Source organism: Drosophila mauritiana, chromosome 3R, assembly GCF_004382145.1.
Source record: "Drosophila mauritiana strain mau12 chromosome 3R, ASM438214v1, whole genome shotgun sequence".
Classification (NCBI taxonomy): Eukaryota; Metazoa; Arthropoda; class Insecta; order Diptera; family Drosophilidae; genus Drosophila; species Drosophila mauritiana.
Genome location: NC_046670.1, coordinates 14,470,550 through 14,488,021, shown reverse-complemented (window position 1 = coordinate 14,488,021; position 17,472 = coordinate 14,470,550). Strand labels below are relative to the sequence as shown.

Below are 17,472 nucleotides of genomic sequence, written 5' to 3'. Positions count from 1 at the left end.
GCATTAGCAGAGTTACCGTGTAAACTAGCCACTTGTTGCTATCTGCAATCGATCTTTACCTGTTCGCTTCAGTTTTGTGGAGTCACGACGCTACTATCTCCAATAAATACAGCTGTTATACGGTGCGATTAGCATTATTAACATTTCGCTAGTCGCCCGGAGCAGACGAATTACCTTTCGGTCCGGAACTGATAAGACATTTCTAGTCAAATCATTATAGTCGCATATCTGTGAACTCTGGAATGGCGGCTAAGAAACTGGATGCCATAATCTTCGGTGCCTCCGGGTTTACCGGAAAGTACACCGTCTTCGAGGCAGTCAGCGTGCTGAAGGGCCTGCAATGGGGCATCGCCGGACGCAACCAGGAGAAGCTGCAGTCGGTGCTGCGGGAGATGGGTGCAAAGTCCAAGACGGACCTTTCCCAAACGCCGATCGTCATCGCGGACGTGAACAATGAGGCGTCACTGCTGGAGATGGCCAAGCGCTGCCGCATTGTGGTCAATACGGCCGGACCATATCGATTCTTCGGCGAGCGAGTGGTCAAGGCTTGCATCGAGGCGGGAACACATCACGTAGACGTGAGCGGAGAGCCACAGTACATGGAAACCATGCAGCTGCGCTACCATGATCTCGCCAAGGAGCGTGGCGTGTACGTGATCAGTGCGTGCGGCTTTGATTCCATTCCCGCCGACATGGGAGTCACCTTCGTGGAGAAGAACTTCGACGGCGTGGTCAACTCGGTGGAGAACTTTGTCCATCTGGGCGTCAAGGGCGGTACCAAGGGAACGGGCAGTGCTGCCCTCAACACCGGCACCTGGGAGAGCGCCATTCACGCTATCGCCAACCGGAGTGAGTCTGTGGCCATCCGCCGCAAGTTGTTTCCCGAGCGCCTGCCCAAGTTCCAACCGGCTCTTAAGTCAAGATCGCCGCTTTCCCGTGCCGCTGAAGTGGACAACAAGGTGATTCTGCCGTTCCCAGAAACAGATCGCTCGGTGGTGATGCGCTCGCAGCGTTTCCTTTACGAACTGGAGAAGAAACGACCCGTTCAGATGCAGGCCTACATGACATATCCCTCTTGGTTTGCGGCCAGCGTTGTCGTGCTCTTCGCCTCTATCATTGGCATTATGGCCAAGTTCTCCTTCGGCCGCCAGCTGCTGCTTAAGTACCCCGGCGTCTTCTCCGGCGGCATGGCTTCCCGCCAGGGTCCCAGTGAGGAACGGATGGAGCGCTCCTTCTTCAGAATGACCATGAAGGCCACAGGCTGGCCCAAGTCCGACAAACTAGCCGAGAGCACAGATCAGTACACCTCTCCGCCCACAAAGACACTGACCGTGAGGATTACGGGTCCCAATCCCGGCTATGGATCCACCTGCGTTGCACTGCTCTCCACGGCGAAGACCATCCTCAACGAAAGCGACAAGATGCCCGGATCCGGCGGAGTCCTGCCACCCGGAGCGGCCTTCCGTGGCACCAGTCTCATCAGCGAGCTGGAGAAGCACGAGCACGGCATTAAGTTCGAAATCGTGGCCAACAAATAGTGTCTATAATAAGGTGTATTCGATGTTATTAAAAATATATAACGGTGCTAATATGAAATTGCGATTTACGTTTGCCTTACCTATCGATTAACTAATTTGTGCCAGTACTTTACTCACAAATAATTATTATTTATTCCAGGGAAGAACAAATTTTCATATATTTATTCCTTGCAACCAGTTCGGTTCCTCTCCTTTTGAAAATAGTGCTACAACTAGTTCTTGGTTTTGCAGTTATTTGCAGGCACGGTCACACCGACAGCATTTTGTTTCGATTAGTTTGGTTATCGGTATCGCTGTTAGGCTGCCTTCGTTGTTTACCTTTTGGTCATTAGCAATTTCGACGCCAACGCGAGAATACACAGATTATGAGTGCTGAAATATCCGGCTTCCGGCGGTTCCTGCACTGGGGTCCCATTACCGCCCTTAGTAAGTGTTGACCGCACTGGTGATAGCTGGTGATATGCTAAGGACATCTGTGTGGAAGATCCCTTCCAACCCAATTTTCAAATATATACACTGGTGAAAGTGAAGTCAAAGAACTGCTCATTATATGGGGTCCAATTACGTGGGCGGCATTTGCACCGGCCACGCCCCACACTGGACGATATGGCTGCGACATATCGCGTTTCGTATGCCACCCACACCGCACGCAGGAGTTCCAATCGGTTGTCCACCCACCAGGGACTTTTAATTTGCCTAATGTGTCGTGCTAATTGCGTTTTAGTTGTGTGTCGTTTGCCCTTTTATTGCCCCCGGATAACCCTGGTCCTTGGTACCTATCGGGAATTTCACGGAGCCACCACCAAACATGGCGTGCAAATCGGACGTTTGGCTGCCGGCGGGTCAGACGGCATAAGACTTCCGGACCACCGCGATATCGAACTGATATACCATTGTTCTCGGCATAATGGCTTTATTAGACGCCGGTCGCTTGTTGCTGCTCTCGCAAAGGACTCGGCGGAATCAGTCAGAGAAACGGCGAAATTACTCATTACTGGACCGTGGAGCTGGCTAATCAACTCGAAAAGCGACAATAAACTAAATAAATGACCCTTATTTCCTCCGCACGCAATTGCCAAGCGAAGCATGGCCACCAAAGTCACCCCCATCTAAACTTAAAAAAATAAACAGGGTCCCTTCAACTATATACGTGTATCAAATTTTCGCGCATGAATCACACTAATGTTTATCTACCGCTTTGCTTACAGGCATCATAAAGTGCATAACGCTGACAACGCTCTACATGAACTCGATGTGGTGGCCGCCAAATGAATCATTCGCCGGATTCGCCCACCAGGCCCTGTTCCTGCTCCTTTCCACGCTGGCCACATTCAATTACGTCATGGCCACGTTGACTGGTCCCGGATTGATGCCAAAACAGTGGCATCCCAAGGTAACCCAAGAACCACGGCACACGGAATGGTGGTGAAACATTTGTTGTGACACGATGGCCTGTCAACCGCCTCCGCCTAGTTCGAGCCACCTGTTACCTGTTACCATTGATAATGCCCACCATTTGGCCCGAAAAACTGTTGACCCGTCACGAACTGCCAAAGTACTTAGCCCGGGGGTGGTTTCTCCGTTTCTTTGTGCATCGTCATTCCACGGCGGAAGCAATTGTTTAGCGTCCGATGAGCAGGTGCCGAGTTTTCCGTAGGCGTTCGCTCTCAACGGGGTCTCCATGTCCGATTTCCAGGCCAGACAAATGGGCCAACCCGGCCCATTGGCGTGTGTGACTGCTTATCGCGCATAATCCGCGCCAATTAAACGCTGCAATTTATTTTAAAGAATCCGGACCCGGTCCGTAGTATGCATAGATGTCGTGCAATGGCCACCAACGGCTGTAACGTTTTTCGACCGCCATTCATTTTGTCCGGCAGTGGCAGTAGCGCGACCCAAATATAATTTATTAGCGGCGACTCCTCACATTACGGCCGGGCGGTCCGGCCCTGCACGCGAACGCACTCTACGGGCCCCAAAGTCCGTAATGCAATTACCCGAATTTGCATAAATGTTTTTTAGGCGAGCCCAGACGCAAGAGGGGCGGATTTCTTTGGCTAGCTGAGTGGCCCACGGGCGATGGAAGGTGGGAGGTGGTGGTTGGTCACCTAATGAGCTGTGCGTCGTTAGGTTTTGTTGTACCTGGCGGCATCGGGAAACGCGCATAAATCACGAATAATAATATGCTCGTTTTCGCTGTGTATTTAAATGAATTTTAATTTTTGGCAGGATCCCAAGGACGCCCAGTTCCTGCAGTACTGCAAAAAGTGCGAGGGCTACAAGGCACCACGCTCCCATCATTGCCGCAAGTGTAAGTGAGATTAAGATGATTTGCATATGAAAATTGTTGAAATCGAAAACCATCACCATTTAGGTGATCGCTGCGTCAAGAAGATGGACCACCACTGCCCGTGGATCAATCACTGCGTTGGCTGGGCCAACCACGCCTACTTCACATACTTCCTGCTCTTCTCCATCCTGGGCAGCCTGCAGGGCACCGTGGTGCTGTGCTGCTCCTTCTGGCGGGGCATCTACCGCTACTACTATCTCACCCACGGACTGGCGCACTTGGCCAGCGTACAATTCACGCTGCTCAGCATCATCATGTGCATCCTGGGCATGGGCTTGGCCATCGGTGTCGTCATTGGCCTGAGCATGCTGCTCTTCATTCAGCTGAAGACGATTGTCAACAACCAGACGGGCATAGAGATCTGGATAGTGGAGAAGGCCATTTACCGCCGATATAGGAATGCCGACTGCGACGACGAGTTCCTATATCCCTATGATTTGGGCTGGCGCGCAAACTTGAGACTGGTATTCAACGACGAATGCCAAAAGCGAGGTGATGGCATCGAGTGGCCCGTGGTGGAGGGTTGTGATCAGTATACATTGACGGTTAGTATTGGACATTGTATTTAGAGAATGCACATTAACATGTACTCCCTGCAGCGCGAGCAACTGGCTCAGAAGGAGGAGAAGCGAGCTCGAACCCGCACCTTCAGATGCACAAGGCCAGTGACTGGCCGCTGGCTGCCGATCTTCTCGCAGGGTTGGCGTGTTTGTGTGGCCGCTCCCTGCTCCGATGAGCCGCGCATCAGCCTGCGACCCAACGACATGATTAAGGTCACTCGCTTCCGCAACCACTGGCTGTTCGGCGAGCGAGTGCTTACCGAGCAAGAGCTAGCTGGCGTCAAGAAGCGCCAACGCAAGGGTCCCATTCGCGGCTGGTTCCCACGACGCAGTGCCGTTGAGGTCATTGAGGCGGTCCATGAAGGCAGCGGCGATGGCAACAGCGAGACACCAGCACCTCTGGCCCAGAATGGCAACGCCCACAGCCACTTGAAGCAGCAGCAGCGAAATGGGCATGCCAAAAAGTACATGTAGCCCGGATCGGGCAGAGATCAATCGATGGCATTCTGTGCCACATTCGGCTTGTATATAGAATTAGATTCCGCTTGGAGACTCGACTGTTTAACGCTTAGCCAGGCCGTCGTCTCGTTTACTCTGTTAACACTGTCGACCAATAAATAACGCGAAAGTTTGGTATCAGTTGCTGATGTGAATCGAAATTAATCCAGTTGTGTATCAGCAGATAACGCTTATCTTTTCCAGATAGTCAATGCAGCGTAAATCTCATGGCGACAAAGTAAAATATAAATACATATGTAAAATTAAAGTATTGTTTTAAAGTTTCCCATAGAAACTTGACAAACCTTTAGATGTCAACTGATGAGACCTTATTAATTTATTTATTGGGTATTCCATAATTTGATTATGATACAGATTATATTAGATATGTTTTCTCGTGGAATATAGATTAAAAGCTCTAAACAGGCGAATCATATTTACAGGTCATAGTTGCCTCGATGTCCTCCACCGTTCGCGGCACAATGGCAAAGTTCTCCACGCCAGTCTTCGTGATGAGCACATCGTCCTCGATGCGCACACCTCCGAAGTTGCGGAAGCGATTGAACATCTCTGCGTTGATGAATTTAGCAATGTTCGGATCGGCCAGTGCGCGGTCCATCAGCCAGTTGATGAAGTAGCAGCCGGGTTCGATTGTGACATACATGCCGGCCCTAAGGATGCGGGCAAAGCGCAGCTTGCTCAGCCACGGTTCACTGGGGCGCTTGGGCTCCTTGGGCAGATAGCCGCCCACATCGTGCACATCCAGACCGATCAAATGGCCCAGGCCATGTGGCTGGAACACGCCAGAAACGCCTGCCTCGAGCATCTCCTCCACATCGCCCTTGAGCATGCCGCCCTCCTTCAGGCGCTGCAGCAACACCCTGCCCGCCAGCTTGTGCATGTCCACCCAGGAGACTCCGTCACGGGCCGACTCTGTGACCGCATTGCGGGCATCCAGCACTGCATTGTAGATGAACTTCTGGTCGTCGGTGAACTTTCCATTGGCCGGGAATGTGCAGGTAATATCGGCCGCATAGCCACAATAGTTGGCTCCCATGTCGAACAGGCAGAGATCACCGTCCTGGACAGGCTTGCTGTTGGGTGCGCCCGCGTGTCCATAGTGCAGGATCGACGAGTTTGTTCCACTGCCGCATATGCAGGTGTAGGAGGCATGCCGGCAGCCGCCCACGGAGTAGGCGTGGTGCAGGAACAGAGATTCGCCCTCAAATTCCATGCGACCGGGACGCATAAACCGCATCACCTTGATGTGCGCGTCCGAGGATACCTTGGCCACGTAGCGCAGCACCTCGATCTCTTCGGGTGACTTGATCACTCGACACTCTGAGAGAATTGGATACAGCAGATCGCAGTCAGTCACATACTTCTCCTTGCCAGCAAAGTCGGGCGGCTGGAGGGTGAGTCCGCTATCGCTGTTGGTGCCGCTCAATGTGAGTATCAGCTTGGCCGACGCCCCCTCCAGATAAACACTCATTTCGTCGACATAAAACACCTCGTCCACCTCGTACATGGCCTTGAACTCCTGCAGCCCCAGCAGTTCGCCCATCCAGGTGCCGTACTCATCGGGAAAGCGGGGCACAAAGAGAACACTCTTCTGCGCACCAGTTTTCACATCGATGGTTAGGATGCCGTAGCAGCCCGGCTCCTTGACACCGAACAAGTACTGGAAATAGGACTCCTGTCGGAAAACGTAGTCCACGTCGGTGTTGTACAGGCTCTGGTCCTTGCCGCCCTCGAGGAGCACCAGCAGGTTGCCATCGTTGAACTTGAGGCCCGGCAGCAGCTCCTTGAGGATGGCCTTGCCAGCACGATCCCTGTTGTTGCGGAAGAGACTCATGGGCACTGCGTAACCCGATCCCATCTGAAAGGCGGCCATGGTGTTGCGACGGAGGACAAAGTTTAACTGGCGCTCTGGACAACAATGAGTGCTCGAGCAAGTGAGAAGATTAGCTGATAATAGTCAATAGCCGGGCTAACAAAGGCAGTAAATTATGTGGGTTTTATCAGTGTTTTTTGTTTTCTGTTTTCGCAACAGTATGACCAAGAACTGAACGCGAAAAAACAAGCTTAAATTAATTGTAAGCCGATCGTGAGTTTTATTTTTTTAATATAATCTCTAATATTTTAATTAGCTAAATTCATTTATTTTTCATACGGTTTTCCTTTTTGCCGGCTGACCTTAAAAATAAAGGATTTACCTAAATAAACAAAGATCGAAATGAGCTAGCAATTGAAACTAGTTCCGCAGAGCGGCACAAAAACTATCGATAGCCTACAGCATCGGCAGCATTCCCAAGTCTGGTCACACTGGAAGTGGCTTTTTTGCAAATTTTATTTTCATAATTGAGAAAAATTTGCATTTTAACGCGAAACAGCAACGAATTCAGCTCCCGAATCTCAACAAAATAACAGCCAGCTTGTGGGCGCAGCCAGCAGAGCATCACCAGTATTAATAATCGGGCCATCGCAGCCCAGTGACCGTTTTCCACCTACTATCCAATTTCAATGTCGGCGTCACAACGCGGCGGATGCAACAACAAATGAGTCGTTGTTCTGTTTCAAGCTAATAAAGTACACGCTGTGTGGGCTGCCGACTCCAATGCGCCGCTAGCGGGTATCACGAGCAGTTGGCGCCATGTCCAGTTCGGTGTTTACGGAGGCGCCCAGCGCCCGGCCGGCGGCAGCCGAAGCCGACTCCAATCTGGTTGTGGTCTACAGCAAGAGCGGAATCTCCTTCGACGAGCGTGCCATTGGGAACATCATGGGTAAGTGGGTCCAATAGGCCTGACACACGCCCATTGCTTCCCACACTGACATGGGTTTCTTGCAGAGGAAAAATCGATTTCCACCATTAGCGTGGTGCGGATTACATCGCCCACGCCGAGCATGGTGGACCAGGATGAAGCCGAGCGGCTGGAGGAGCTGGCGAATTTTATGGACACCGTCACCGACTCGGAGCTGGACAGTGACAATGGCAGCCAAAGTGGTGGCGATAATGCCAGTGAGATGGATGAACACGACGAGGAGAACCATAACACCGGGGACGACAACAATAGCGACTCCACGGAGACGGAAGCCGATGCCCCGCGCACCCGCAAGCGAGTTGGCCGAAAGCCCAAGGCCATCAAAAAGCGAAAGCGCCGCAGACCCAAGGAGCGGCCACAAATCGTGGGCTTGCGAGTGGAGCAGTTTTATGCGGACAGCACGGCTGATATGGTTGTGAAAAATGCACTGAGTAAATAACGTACATCGATGTGTTCCAAATGATTAAGCAAAACAACATCATTATTTCGAGCACAACGAAAGTAAACGAACTTTAGCTTTCAACTGATTTGTATTCTATTTACAGAACTTGCCGGAGTTTCCGTCTACAAAAGGACTGCGGAGACAGACGCTCTAATGGAAGTTATTCGCAACGACCACAACTACACACCGTTTACCTCGCCAGAGCAGCTGAAGAACCACAAGCGCGATGAGAAGATGGCCATGGAAATGCAGGCCCAAAGCCGCAAAATCATAATGCAGGCACCGGGCAGTGTCAAGCTAATCAATGCCAAAAAACGAGTCCAGGCCATTCCCTTAAGCCCGGTGCAGGTCAAGGTCCAGAGACTGCCCGTCAAGCCCCACCAAGTTCAACAGGCAGCGCAGCTGCAACCGAAGGTGCAGCTGATCCGCAAGCCCATCCAATCGCCACTGCCAAGACAGAAGCCAGAGATTATCGCGAACAATTCGGTCAATGCCAGGCTGAGGCCCACTCGTGCTCCAGTCAAGGTGATTGCTCCTCCTGTGCAGGAATACATCGAAGATGATGATGATGCCCAAAGTTCGGATCCCGCCGAAGAGGAAAATGCCGACAAGGCCTATGATTCGGAGGAAATGAGTGAGGAGAGCGATGACTTCCAGGAATCGGACAACGACAGGGACAGTGACATGGACTTCGATATGAGGCAAAGCAGTAGACGTAATCCGAACAAGAGGAAACGGGCTAAAAAGGTGGTTAGACAGACTCAAAGCAAGCCAATGAAGCCGCTGCCTCAGCCACCCACAACGCCGCAGCACTTCCCCGAGCTGAAGAAACGCAAGGAAGTTTTGGAGCCGAAGGCGCCGCAAATCGGGCAAATAATCCAGATGCCTGCCACAAAATCAGTGCCCGCAGTGTTTGCCCTAGGCAGAGGTCTTCCAAGCACATCGTTCCTCAAAATCCGGCCCACACATCAATCGCTGCCCGTGAAGAGACCTCCACTGCCAACGACACCGGCCAATTCCAATGTTCGTCGTATGCCTGCCGTGCAATTGGGAAGGATCGTTAACTCGCCGCAGGAAGTTAAAGAGATTATTATCAACAAGAATATGGCCAGTCCCAAAGGAGTTTTTACCAATCTCAACACTTTGCTGGGTGAGAACAATAATGCAGGCACCAAATCTTCGCCAGATCCACTCCGACACCGGGCCGTCATGTCGCCAAGCACGCCGAGATCGAGCTACAATCAGCAGATGTCGCCAATTGTGGTTCCGGTTCCTGCTCAGGCGCATACCCCATCCAAGGGATTCATGCCCATCGGCGTGGACACAGCTCAGTCGCATAAACTGCCCGCCCAAATAGTAATCGAGACGCACCAGAGTTCCTCCGAGCTGGCAGCAGAAAATGACAAGCAGCTCGATCTGATCAACTCGATTGTGCAGGATGAGCTACTAAAGTCCACGCTTGTGGAGCAGCCGGTAGTAAATGCGGACGAGGATATACCGAAACTGGTTAAGATGCTGGAGAGTACAGCGGCGGATCTAGATCCCCCACCAGTGTCCTTGCCTACGCATAGTTTTCCGGCTCCAGAGATGCAGGGAGTGGGACATGCAGCTGTGGCGGATCCGAATGATATAATGGATACGGCGGACGAGGATGAGATTACAGCTGATTTTCTCCAGCACGTGGTCGGTCTCATCGAGGAAGACAAACAGTTTGAGGCCGAGGTGGTTAAGCAAGTACTGGCTAGCACAGAGCCAGGAACCCTAGACGCCATCGTATCTATGCCTACGTCCATTGAGGCCGTAGGCTTGCCGCAAGTACAGGCAAGTGTAGAACATCCTGATTATTGATTTTGTTAGCTAACTCCATTGCTCCTTTACAGGCACACACCAACCTACTGCCGAATGCAAGTCTTGCAGAGCCCGCACAATCGATGACCTCATTGCCCATTGCCTGCAGTACACCGTCGAGGAGCGTGGCAAGCACTCTGCCCTCCTCCGCAAAGGTTGTGCGCGGCAACGGTCGGGTCATATACCTGCCACCCATTGAAGCCCCCACCACGCGGGCCAAGCGACGAGCACAGTTTCCTGCAGCTCCGGGCATGGCTACGACCAGTTCCAGTGATGCAGGCAACCTGTCGTTTGGTGAATCTTCGCTGGATGCGAGCATCAATCAGCTGCTCAATAACAGCAGCCTGAGCAATGACAGCCAGCCGGGAAGTGGGCTAAAACGACCCAATCCTAGAGAACCATCGATGGCCAGACGTTCAACGGCACCCAGAAGATCGAAGAAGCTTGATTCAAGTCAGAACAATGATCCCGACGCTTCAGAGTCTCAGGAGGATGACGATGACCCCAACAAGTAAGATTATAGTTGGATATTTCATACATGCAAATCTGTACGTTTATTGAAAACCATTTATTTGTTTGGTTTAGGCTCTGGTGCATTTGTCGTCAACCACACAACAATCGGTTTATGATCTGCTGCGATTTGTGCGAGGATTGGTTCCACGGCACATGCGTGGGGGTGACCAAGGCGATGGGCACAGATATGGAAAACAAGGGCATCGACTGGAAGTGCCCCAAATGCGTTAAAAGGCAGGAGGAGAGGGTAAAGTCATACAATAGACATAAAGTTAGTTTTTATTGATTCGTTATCTTTGTAGAGCCAACCACGAATAACAGACATGTTGGTCACCAGACCAAACACTCAACCTGAGCAGAGGCCGAGTGAAACCAAAGTACTAACTACGACAGCAGAAATTGTTCAGGTCGCGGCTCCTTCGGCTCCCAGAAGATCACTGCCGGTGGGCGTAACTGTTGCCAGTTCCCCCATGCGTATTCCAGTGGTAAAGCCGGCCAAGAAGTTCCCAACCGGTGCAGTCCCTCACCAGCAGCATCAGCAGCAGCAGCAGCTAAACTTTATCAGACTGGGCCCATCACCTGGCAACCGAATTTCGGAGACGTTATGTGTGGTCTGCAAGCGAGCGGCGAGCAGCTCTTCCGTCTATTGTGGCGAAGAGTGTATCCGGAAGTATGCCCAAAGTGCAATTCAAGCACATGCTGCTACCAAAGGCCCATTGCCACAGAATGCCAGTGCACAGCCTTCGCTGAACAACTCCTTGGAGGCCAAGAAGAACAAGAAGAAGGACTTGTTTGAGGACGTGCTGAGGCAAGCGGACACTGTGTCAAAAGTGGAACGGGTATGCCATAAAGGGTTATTCAATTAGAACTATACTAATTAATGTGTACACTTTGCTTTGCAGATTAATGTGTTTGAGCGTAAAAGTGGTCGCGTAATCACCGGGCACATGGCCCCTTCTGCACATCAGTTTCGGAAATGGCTTCAGGAGAATCCCACCTTTGAGGTGCTGCCCTCGGGAACCGTTCAGTCAATCGACGCAGAGAAGCGTTTGCTGAAACGGGCACCGGAAGCCACCACCTCCACATCAGAACCCGCCGCGCTAGGAGTAGCAAAAAAGTCACTTGAAGCTCCTGCCAAATTGTCCCAGCCGCAGCACACCACAGTTCAGGCAAACCACCCACTTGGAATCTCTTCCGCGCGTCCTTTGGCCAAAAAGGATAAAGAGAAGACAACACCTACAGTACAGGCGCCAATCCCTAATCGTAGCGCAGCGGGCAAACCCGAGCCGGTTCGAATCGGCATCCGGCGATCCCTCAGGGAGCAACTACTAGCGCGAATCAAAGAAGCCCGGGCTGCCGAGGTGAACTCTGGCCAGCCACCGACTCAGTGGCCGAACGTACTTGAGGTGGATCAGTTTGTCAAGAACGTGGAGCTGGAAATGTTCAACTCGTTTGGCCGAGACGTGGGAGCCAAGTACAAGGCCAAGTATCGATCGCTTATGTTCAACATAAAGGATCGCAAGAACCGAACGCTTTTCGAAAAGATTTGTGCCAAGCAAGTGGAGCCCAGGCAGCTGGTGCGGATGACGCCGGAACAGCTGGCCAGCCAAGAGTTGGCCAAGTGGCGGGAGGAGGAAAACCGTCACCAGTTGGACATGATCAAGAAGTCCGAGCTGGACATGTTGGCATGTGCCCAAAACTATGTGGTGAAAACCCACAAGGGAGAGGAGGTAATCGCCACCAAGGTGGATGTCACGCTGCCCGAAGAGGTCATTAGTGAACCATCATCTATGGCGGACACAAAACAGACGTCGCTGGTCAGTGAGCCGGCTACCTCTACACTGGAACGTTCCACGTCCAGGGAAAAGACGGGCTCATCGAAGGAAAAGCGGCACAAGAGCCACAAGCATCATCATCGAAAGCGCAGTCGAAGTCGCTCCAACAGTCGGTGTCGAAGCGTCGATAAGCGCCATCGCAGGCACCACAACGAAGGAGGAGAGCAAGGCGGCGGAGAGCGAGAGCATAGGTCACGTGAGAAACAGAGCCGGGAAAGGGATGAGGTCGTTCCCTCACCTTTGCCCAAGAAGAGGGACGAAAACGACCAATCGCCGGTACCCAAAAAGACGGCGGAAAAGAAAAGCGAGGCGAATGCTTACAACCTGGTTGATCAAATTCTGGAATCGGAGAAAACAGTCGAGCAGGCGGCAAATCTAGGCAAACCAAAGCCGTCACCCAAGCCACTTCCAACGCTTCCGAGTTCTTTGAAGGCACCTGAGCCAATGGACAACTACTCCCGCTACTTGCACGGCCTGACGACGAGTTCGCTGTGGTCCGGTACTCTCAAGATGATCGATTTGGCCGACTTCGAAATCGTCATGTATCCCGTGCAGGGTAACTGCCAGCAATTGGGTAAACTGATGCCAAGTCAGATGGACGTAATCGGTCGCATAACCCGCGTTAATGTCTGGGAATACATCAAGAAGCTGAAGAAGAGTCCCACAAAGGAAGTGGTCATTGTGAACATATTCCCCGCCTCGCCCAGCGAAACGTTTAAGTTTGATCTCTTCTTCGAATACCTGGACTCGCGTCAGCGGCTGGGCGTCTTGGGCGTGGACTCGGATCAGATACGCGACTTTTATATATTCCCCTTGGGCAGCGGCGATAAGTTGCCACCAGCGCTGCAGACCGCGGAGCCAGTTCCCTTCTACGAAGAAGCGCACAGACCCAACACGCTGCTCGGCATCATTGTGCGGTGTCTCAGCAAGCGACCTGCAGAGGCTGCGCCATCGACTCCGTCTGTGCCTACTCCGGTTCCCGCCATCAGTAGCAAAGCAGTGGCAAAGGTGAGGAAATATCAAATTATTCCATATTGAAAGGTTGTACTACTGTTCCCCTTTGCAGAGATCTCGCAGCTCGACCTCGCACCCGGCGCAGAGCAGTCCCAAGCGCAAGATCAGCACTCACTCCACCAGCTCCAAGGACGATGAGTTCGACATCGATGCCATTATCAAGGCGCCCATTGCGAAGCTGCAGAAAAGTAAGTTTTACAACTAGATCATCCGTAAAAGTCTGTTTTTAATGATTCTGTACCTTCAGCTGCCCCGAAGGTGGTGCCACGGCCACCGGTGGCGAACGACGCCGATGAGCCCTACTCGCCTGGTGGCTCCGACGACGAACTGGTGCCGAGTGCTCCGCAAAGGCCAAACGATCTGGAACGGCAGGTGAACGAAATCAACAAACAAATAGCCGCGCAACAAATGGAAATTGCCGGCCTGCTTAAAGTGGAGCCCACAGTAAGTGCTGACCTCAGACGACCCCAAATATTTCCAATCCATTGTATTCATATTATCCCTGCTCGTTTATTTCCCAGGGATCCGCGTCCTCATCCAATGTGCTAGCCGCCATATCAATACCGGCAAATCTTTCAAAGATCCTGGCCAGCATCAAGGACAAGACTGATCTGCCTTCCAGTACTGCTGATGGAGACGAGGAGTACAATCCCGAGGACGACATCACCGCAACCAGTTCATTTGGTACGTCAGCTGCTTACTCAAATATCAATTGGCCTTATTATCAACGATTCCCTTCCTGCAGCATCGAAGAAGCCGAGGAGCAAAGGCCGTTTGGCGCATCTAAGTGAAGCTGAGCTTCTTAGCATGGTGCCGGACAATCTGGCCGGCGTGATTCCCAGATCGTCCAAGACCCGCCACCAGCTTGCTCAGTCGCCGCTTACACCACCACCACTACCACCGCAACCGCCGCCGGGTGTTTAGGTTACCCCCATCCGAACAGACGCTGGCTAACCCGCGCGCCAATCCTTTCTTCATTCTGGATTTGAATTGCCGCTCGCCCGCCTCATTGTGTACATTCTCATTAAGCAAATTCAACGCCATCTCTGTATTATATCTGGCTAATCGGAAGTTTTTAGTTTTCAAAGCTAAAGCCACAAACCCCATCATCCCGCCCCACGCTCCAAATGGATCATCCTTCGCATTGCAATGCAAATTTAGATTCGGTTTTCACATAACGCTCTATTCAATCCTGTACATTTCCTCGAAAATAAAAAGTGCTACGTAACATTTGTTTTAGGGATACGATAATCGTAACGCTGTTCTTTATTTCCGAACGCACTTAGTTGACCTCGCAGGGATCGTCCTTGCCGCTGAAGTGGGCGCACGTGATCTTGGGTCCGTTGTGCACCCTGGGTATGGCGATCCGGAAGAGCGTTCCATGCGGCATGCACACGCAAATCTTGTACTGAACACTGCCCGTGCGGAGACCCAGCTCGGAGCTGACGATGGGAATGCGGTCCATGTCCAGAAAGATACCCGTGCCCGCCTCCAGGATGGTGGCGCCCTGCGTGGAGTTGATGAGGACATGGTGCTCGGCCTGCATGTCAACGCTGGCTCCGTCGAAGTAGACGCCCTCGGATCCCCTAATGGCCATGCGCCCATCGCTCTCCAGCACCAGGGACTCGTCGATGGGACTCACGATGCCGCTGGCACTCACCACCTTGGCCTGCAGCGCCTCCACTCCGCTCGGAATGTTATACTGCGGACGGTGGGTGGTGAAAATGGGCTGCTTGTCGACGGGGTCCTTGACCTCGAACAAGTTCGTGGCCTGCACAAGGATACCCTCCCTGTTTAGAACGATCCTATCGCGTTCGCTGGCTGCTCCATTGCCATTGCGGAAGACGCGCACATGGACGCCGCCTTCACCGTCGCCAGCATCACTGCTGATGGTCACCGGGACATCCGAGAAGCCGTGTATCTGGCCAATCGAGTTGGTCTGCACGCGCTCCAAGTCCGTGGTACCATAGAACTTGACCACATCCACCTCGGGTATCACCTCCATGCCCTGGACACCTTTGCCCAGGCGAAGCACACCCACAATGGTGAGCGTCAGCAGGAGATTGCCAACGGTCAGCACCAGCAGCAGCACCACAATGGTCCAGAAGGCGAACGTGTTGCGTCCCTGGTGACCCGGATGCAGGCGGGAGCAGCTGTCGCTGTTGTACTTCTCATCGAAGTAGTCCCCCGTATCCGTTTTGGAGTCGTCGCGACAGAAATCCAAGTCTGGCACAACTCCTCCAATGGGCAGCGTCACAGAGAGCGCGTTCTCCGAGTTGGCATCGTCGGAATAGGATGGCGAGGGTCCGCGGATGAAGGTGTTCTCGAATGTGTGCATCATTGGATTGGATTATTCCTGGCGAGTTGGACTCGAAAAACCGTTTGCACAATTGCTGTATCCAGTGCAAGGAAATTGGGCATGTACATGTGAGAGATTCAATTGTTGGACATGCGCAGAGCGTTCTCAGCCGCAAGTTTCGAAAATTCCGAAATCTTCGAATTTTGAATGCTTTCCAAATATGAAAAAGTGGTTTCCAAATTATGTTAACAAAGAGAAATACAATTTTCAAACATTAAAATACAATTTTCAAGATTCCATTCATATAATTGTAAATACGTTTCTTAGGTTTTAAGTATATATCAGAATATTATCATTTAAAAGCAGTTTAAAATTTAAAGAAAAACACGTTTACTTTTATAATTTGAAATAAGAAATTAGGTGGTAACTGCTGGTAACTGCTAACTCAGTTAGCAATATGTTTATTCTGTGTTGCAGAGCAGAACAAACAAACTGCTTACTTTCCAAAACTCTATAAATTAGTTAATTAAAAATAATTGAATTTAAAAGTGTAACCATAAATAGTGAATTGGAACCGAACCAGTTCCGTTTGATGACAGCACGCAGCCCTGGCTAAAGTAGTGTGCAAAGGGGGCTTGACTTTGGCATTTTTCGAAGTTGCGCCCACAGCCACACCGCACATCTCCATTTTGCAAAGATGTCCTTTAAGGTGAGCTTTTGTCCAAAAACTGATTGCCATTAGCTAAAGCAGAGTCTTCCGCGATGACACAGCCCATTGACCCGAAGCGCGACGAGATCCGGCGCTACCTGGAGCGCGGCAGCGTCCTGGACTCGCTGACCAAGCTCTTCATACGCGTGATCAAGGAGCGGCCCGAGAATCCCATGGACTACATCCGTAACCACATCGGCGTGGTGCGCCACCAGCACGACAAGTACGAGCGCCTGCAGCAGGATCTGCAGCTGGCCAACGAGGAGATCCAGCGTCTGCGCGCCATCATCAACAGCATCAATCCCGACGTGCTCCAGGGTCATCAGTCAGTGGCTTCAAGTGAAGTGGTGGTCGCAACGGAGGCGCCACAGACCGTGGCCGAGCCCACTGAGGCGGTGGAGCAGCAGCAGCAGCAGCAGGAGAACGGCGAGATCGGCCCGGAGAAACCTGACGAAAGTTCGGCCGACGTTGCGGAGATAACCGCCGCTGTGGAGGCCTGCCAGATTGAGGGGAATGCAGTGGTGTCCAGCGAGGAAGCCGCACAGCCAAGTCCAACCGTCCAAGCTGAAGCCACCGGCTCCAGCGAGTAGATCTCAGATGACAGCAGCACACGCCAGCACACACCAAACGTAAAAAAAAGAACATCCCATTTAGAACGCATTCATTTAAGAAGAAATGTTAAGTATTTTCCGAAATTTACATGTAAATAAAGCGAAATAAAGCCGGATATGCAGCGTATTATGGATTTTTCAAATGTGTTTATTGAAATCAGTTTCATAATTCATACACGTTTTATATCATTTGTTTATTAATACAAAGGATTATTGATAATACATATTAATAATAGTTAATTTTTAAAAAACACATCCTTAAAATGACGGGAAGCGGACGTTTGAATAGCTGATGAATGGTAGGGAGTTCTCGAGACAAACTAATAGATTTTGTTGGTTTTCGTGTGGTTATTCTTCTGGCTGACTGGCGTGGTCCATTCGGTCGGACTGCAGTGTGGACGAACAAAAAAAAACTGATTCAAGGTCGAAACTT

At 51.5% G+C, this 17,472-nt stretch overlaps 6 protein-coding genes across 6 annotated transcripts; 4 read left to right on the top strand and 2 right to left on the bottom strand.

The window, feature by feature from the left end:
• The first annotated feature begins 29 nt into the window (after nucleotides 1–29).
• On the top strand, nucleotides 30–1,596 carry LOC117145168 (saccharopine dehydrogenase-like oxidoreductase). The gene has a single exon (XM_033310716.1). It carries the CDS (start codon nucleotides 243–245, stop codon nucleotides 1,536–1,538), a length of 1,296 nt encoding a protein of 431 aa, XP_033166607.1. The 5' UTR covers nucleotides 30–242; the 3' UTR covers nucleotides 1,539–1,596.
• Nucleotides 1,597–1,807: 211 nt separating this feature from the next.
• LOC117145169 (palmitoyltransferase ZDHHC6) lies at nucleotides 1,808–5,264 on the top strand. The gene is made up of 5 exons (XM_033310717.1): nucleotides 1,808–1,964; nucleotides 2,747–2,931; nucleotides 3,768–3,849; nucleotides 3,913–4,433; nucleotides 4,488–5,264. Exons 1-5 carry the CDS (start codon nucleotides 1,904–1,906, stop codon nucleotides 4,920–4,922), a joined length of 1,284 nt encoding a protein of 427 aa, XP_033166608.1. The 5' UTR covers nucleotides 1,808–1,903; the 3' UTR covers nucleotides 4,923–5,264.
• On the bottom strand, nucleotides 5,261–7,115 carry LOC117145167 (xaa-Pro dipeptidase). Its single transcript, XM_033310715.1, has one exon. The coding sequence runs from the start codon at nucleotides 6,838–6,840 to the stop codon at nucleotides 5,365–5,367; it is 1,476 nt and encodes a 491-aa protein (XP_033166606.1). The 5' UTR covers nucleotides 6,841–7,115; the 3' UTR covers nucleotides 5,261–5,364.
• A 133-nt stretch (nucleotides 7,116–7,248) lies between these two features.
• Nucleotides 7,249–14,671, top strand: LOC117145166. Its single transcript, XM_033310714.1, has 11 exons — nucleotides 7,249–7,729; nucleotides 7,795–8,199; nucleotides 8,314–10,031; nucleotides 10,091–10,569; nucleotides 10,644–10,818; nucleotides 10,874–11,410; nucleotides 11,474–13,414; nucleotides 13,473–13,608; nucleotides 13,668–13,864; nucleotides 13,942–14,104; nucleotides 14,166–14,671. The coding sequence occupies exons 1-11, from the start codon at nucleotides 7,600–7,602 to the stop codon at nucleotides 14,342–14,344; spliced, it is 6,060 nt and encodes a 2,019-aa protein (XP_033166605.1). The 5' UTR covers nucleotides 7,249–7,599; the 3' UTR covers nucleotides 14,345–14,671.
• Nucleotides 14,651–15,897, bottom strand: LOC117145170 (beta-sarcoglycan). The gene has a single exon (XM_033310719.1). The coding sequence runs from the start codon at nucleotides 15,759–15,761 to the stop codon at nucleotides 14,703–14,705; it is 1,059 nt and encodes a 352-aa protein (XP_033166610.1). The 5' UTR covers nucleotides 15,762–15,897; the 3' UTR covers nucleotides 14,651–14,702.
• A 426-nt stretch (nucleotides 15,898–16,323) lies between these two features.
• Nucleotides 16,324–17,166, top strand: LOC117143647 (c-Myc-binding protein homolog). Its single transcript, XM_033308426.1, has 2 exons — nucleotides 16,324–16,428; nucleotides 16,491–17,166. The coding sequence occupies exons 1-2, from the start codon at nucleotides 16,417–16,419 to the stop codon at nucleotides 17,016–17,018; spliced, it is 540 nt and encodes a 179-aa protein (XP_033164317.1). The 5' UTR covers nucleotides 16,324–16,416; the 3' UTR covers nucleotides 17,019–17,166.
• The last annotated feature ends 306 nt before the right edge of the window (nucleotides 17,167–17,472 follow it).

Excerpts from the sequence above, each read along its gene's own strand:
- LOC117145169 (XM_033310717.1), top strand. The coding sequence starts at position 1,904 with ATGAGTGCTGAAATATCCGGCTTCCGGCGGTTCCTGCACTGGGGTCCC. Across the intron at positions 1,965-2,746 it reads GGGTCCCATTACCGCCCTTA|GCATCATAAAGTGCATAACG; the intron begins GTAAGTGTTGAC and ends CTTTGCTTACAG. Across the intron at positions 4,434-4,487 it reads GTGATCAGTATACATTGACG|CGCGAGCAACTGGCTCAGAA; the intron begins GTTAGTATTGGA and ends TACTCCCTGCAG.
- LOC117145168 (XM_033310716.1), top strand. The coding sequence starts at position 243 with ATGGCGGCTAAGAAACTGGATGCCATAATCTTCGGTGCCTCCGGGTTT.
- LOC117145167 (XM_033310715.1), bottom strand. The coding sequence starts at position 6,840 with ATGGCCGCCTTTCAGATGGGATCGGGTTACGCAGTGCCCATGAGTCTC.
- LOC117145166 (XM_033310714.1), top strand. The coding sequence starts at position 7,600 with ATGTCCAGTTCGGTGTTTACGGAGGCGCCCAGCGCCCGGCCGGCGGCA. Across the intron at positions 10,032-10,090 it reads TAGGCTTGCCGCAAGTACAG|GCACACACCAACCTACTGCC; the intron begins GCAAGTGTAGAA and ends GCTCCTTTACAG. Across the intron at positions 11,411-11,473 it reads CTGTGTCAAAAGTGGAACGG|ATTAATGTGTTTGAGCGTAA; the intron begins GTATGCCATAAA and ends TTTGCTTTGCAG.
- LOC117145170 (XM_033310719.1), bottom strand. The coding sequence starts at position 15,761 with ATGATGCACACATTCGAGAACACCTTCATCCGCGGACCCTCGCCATCC.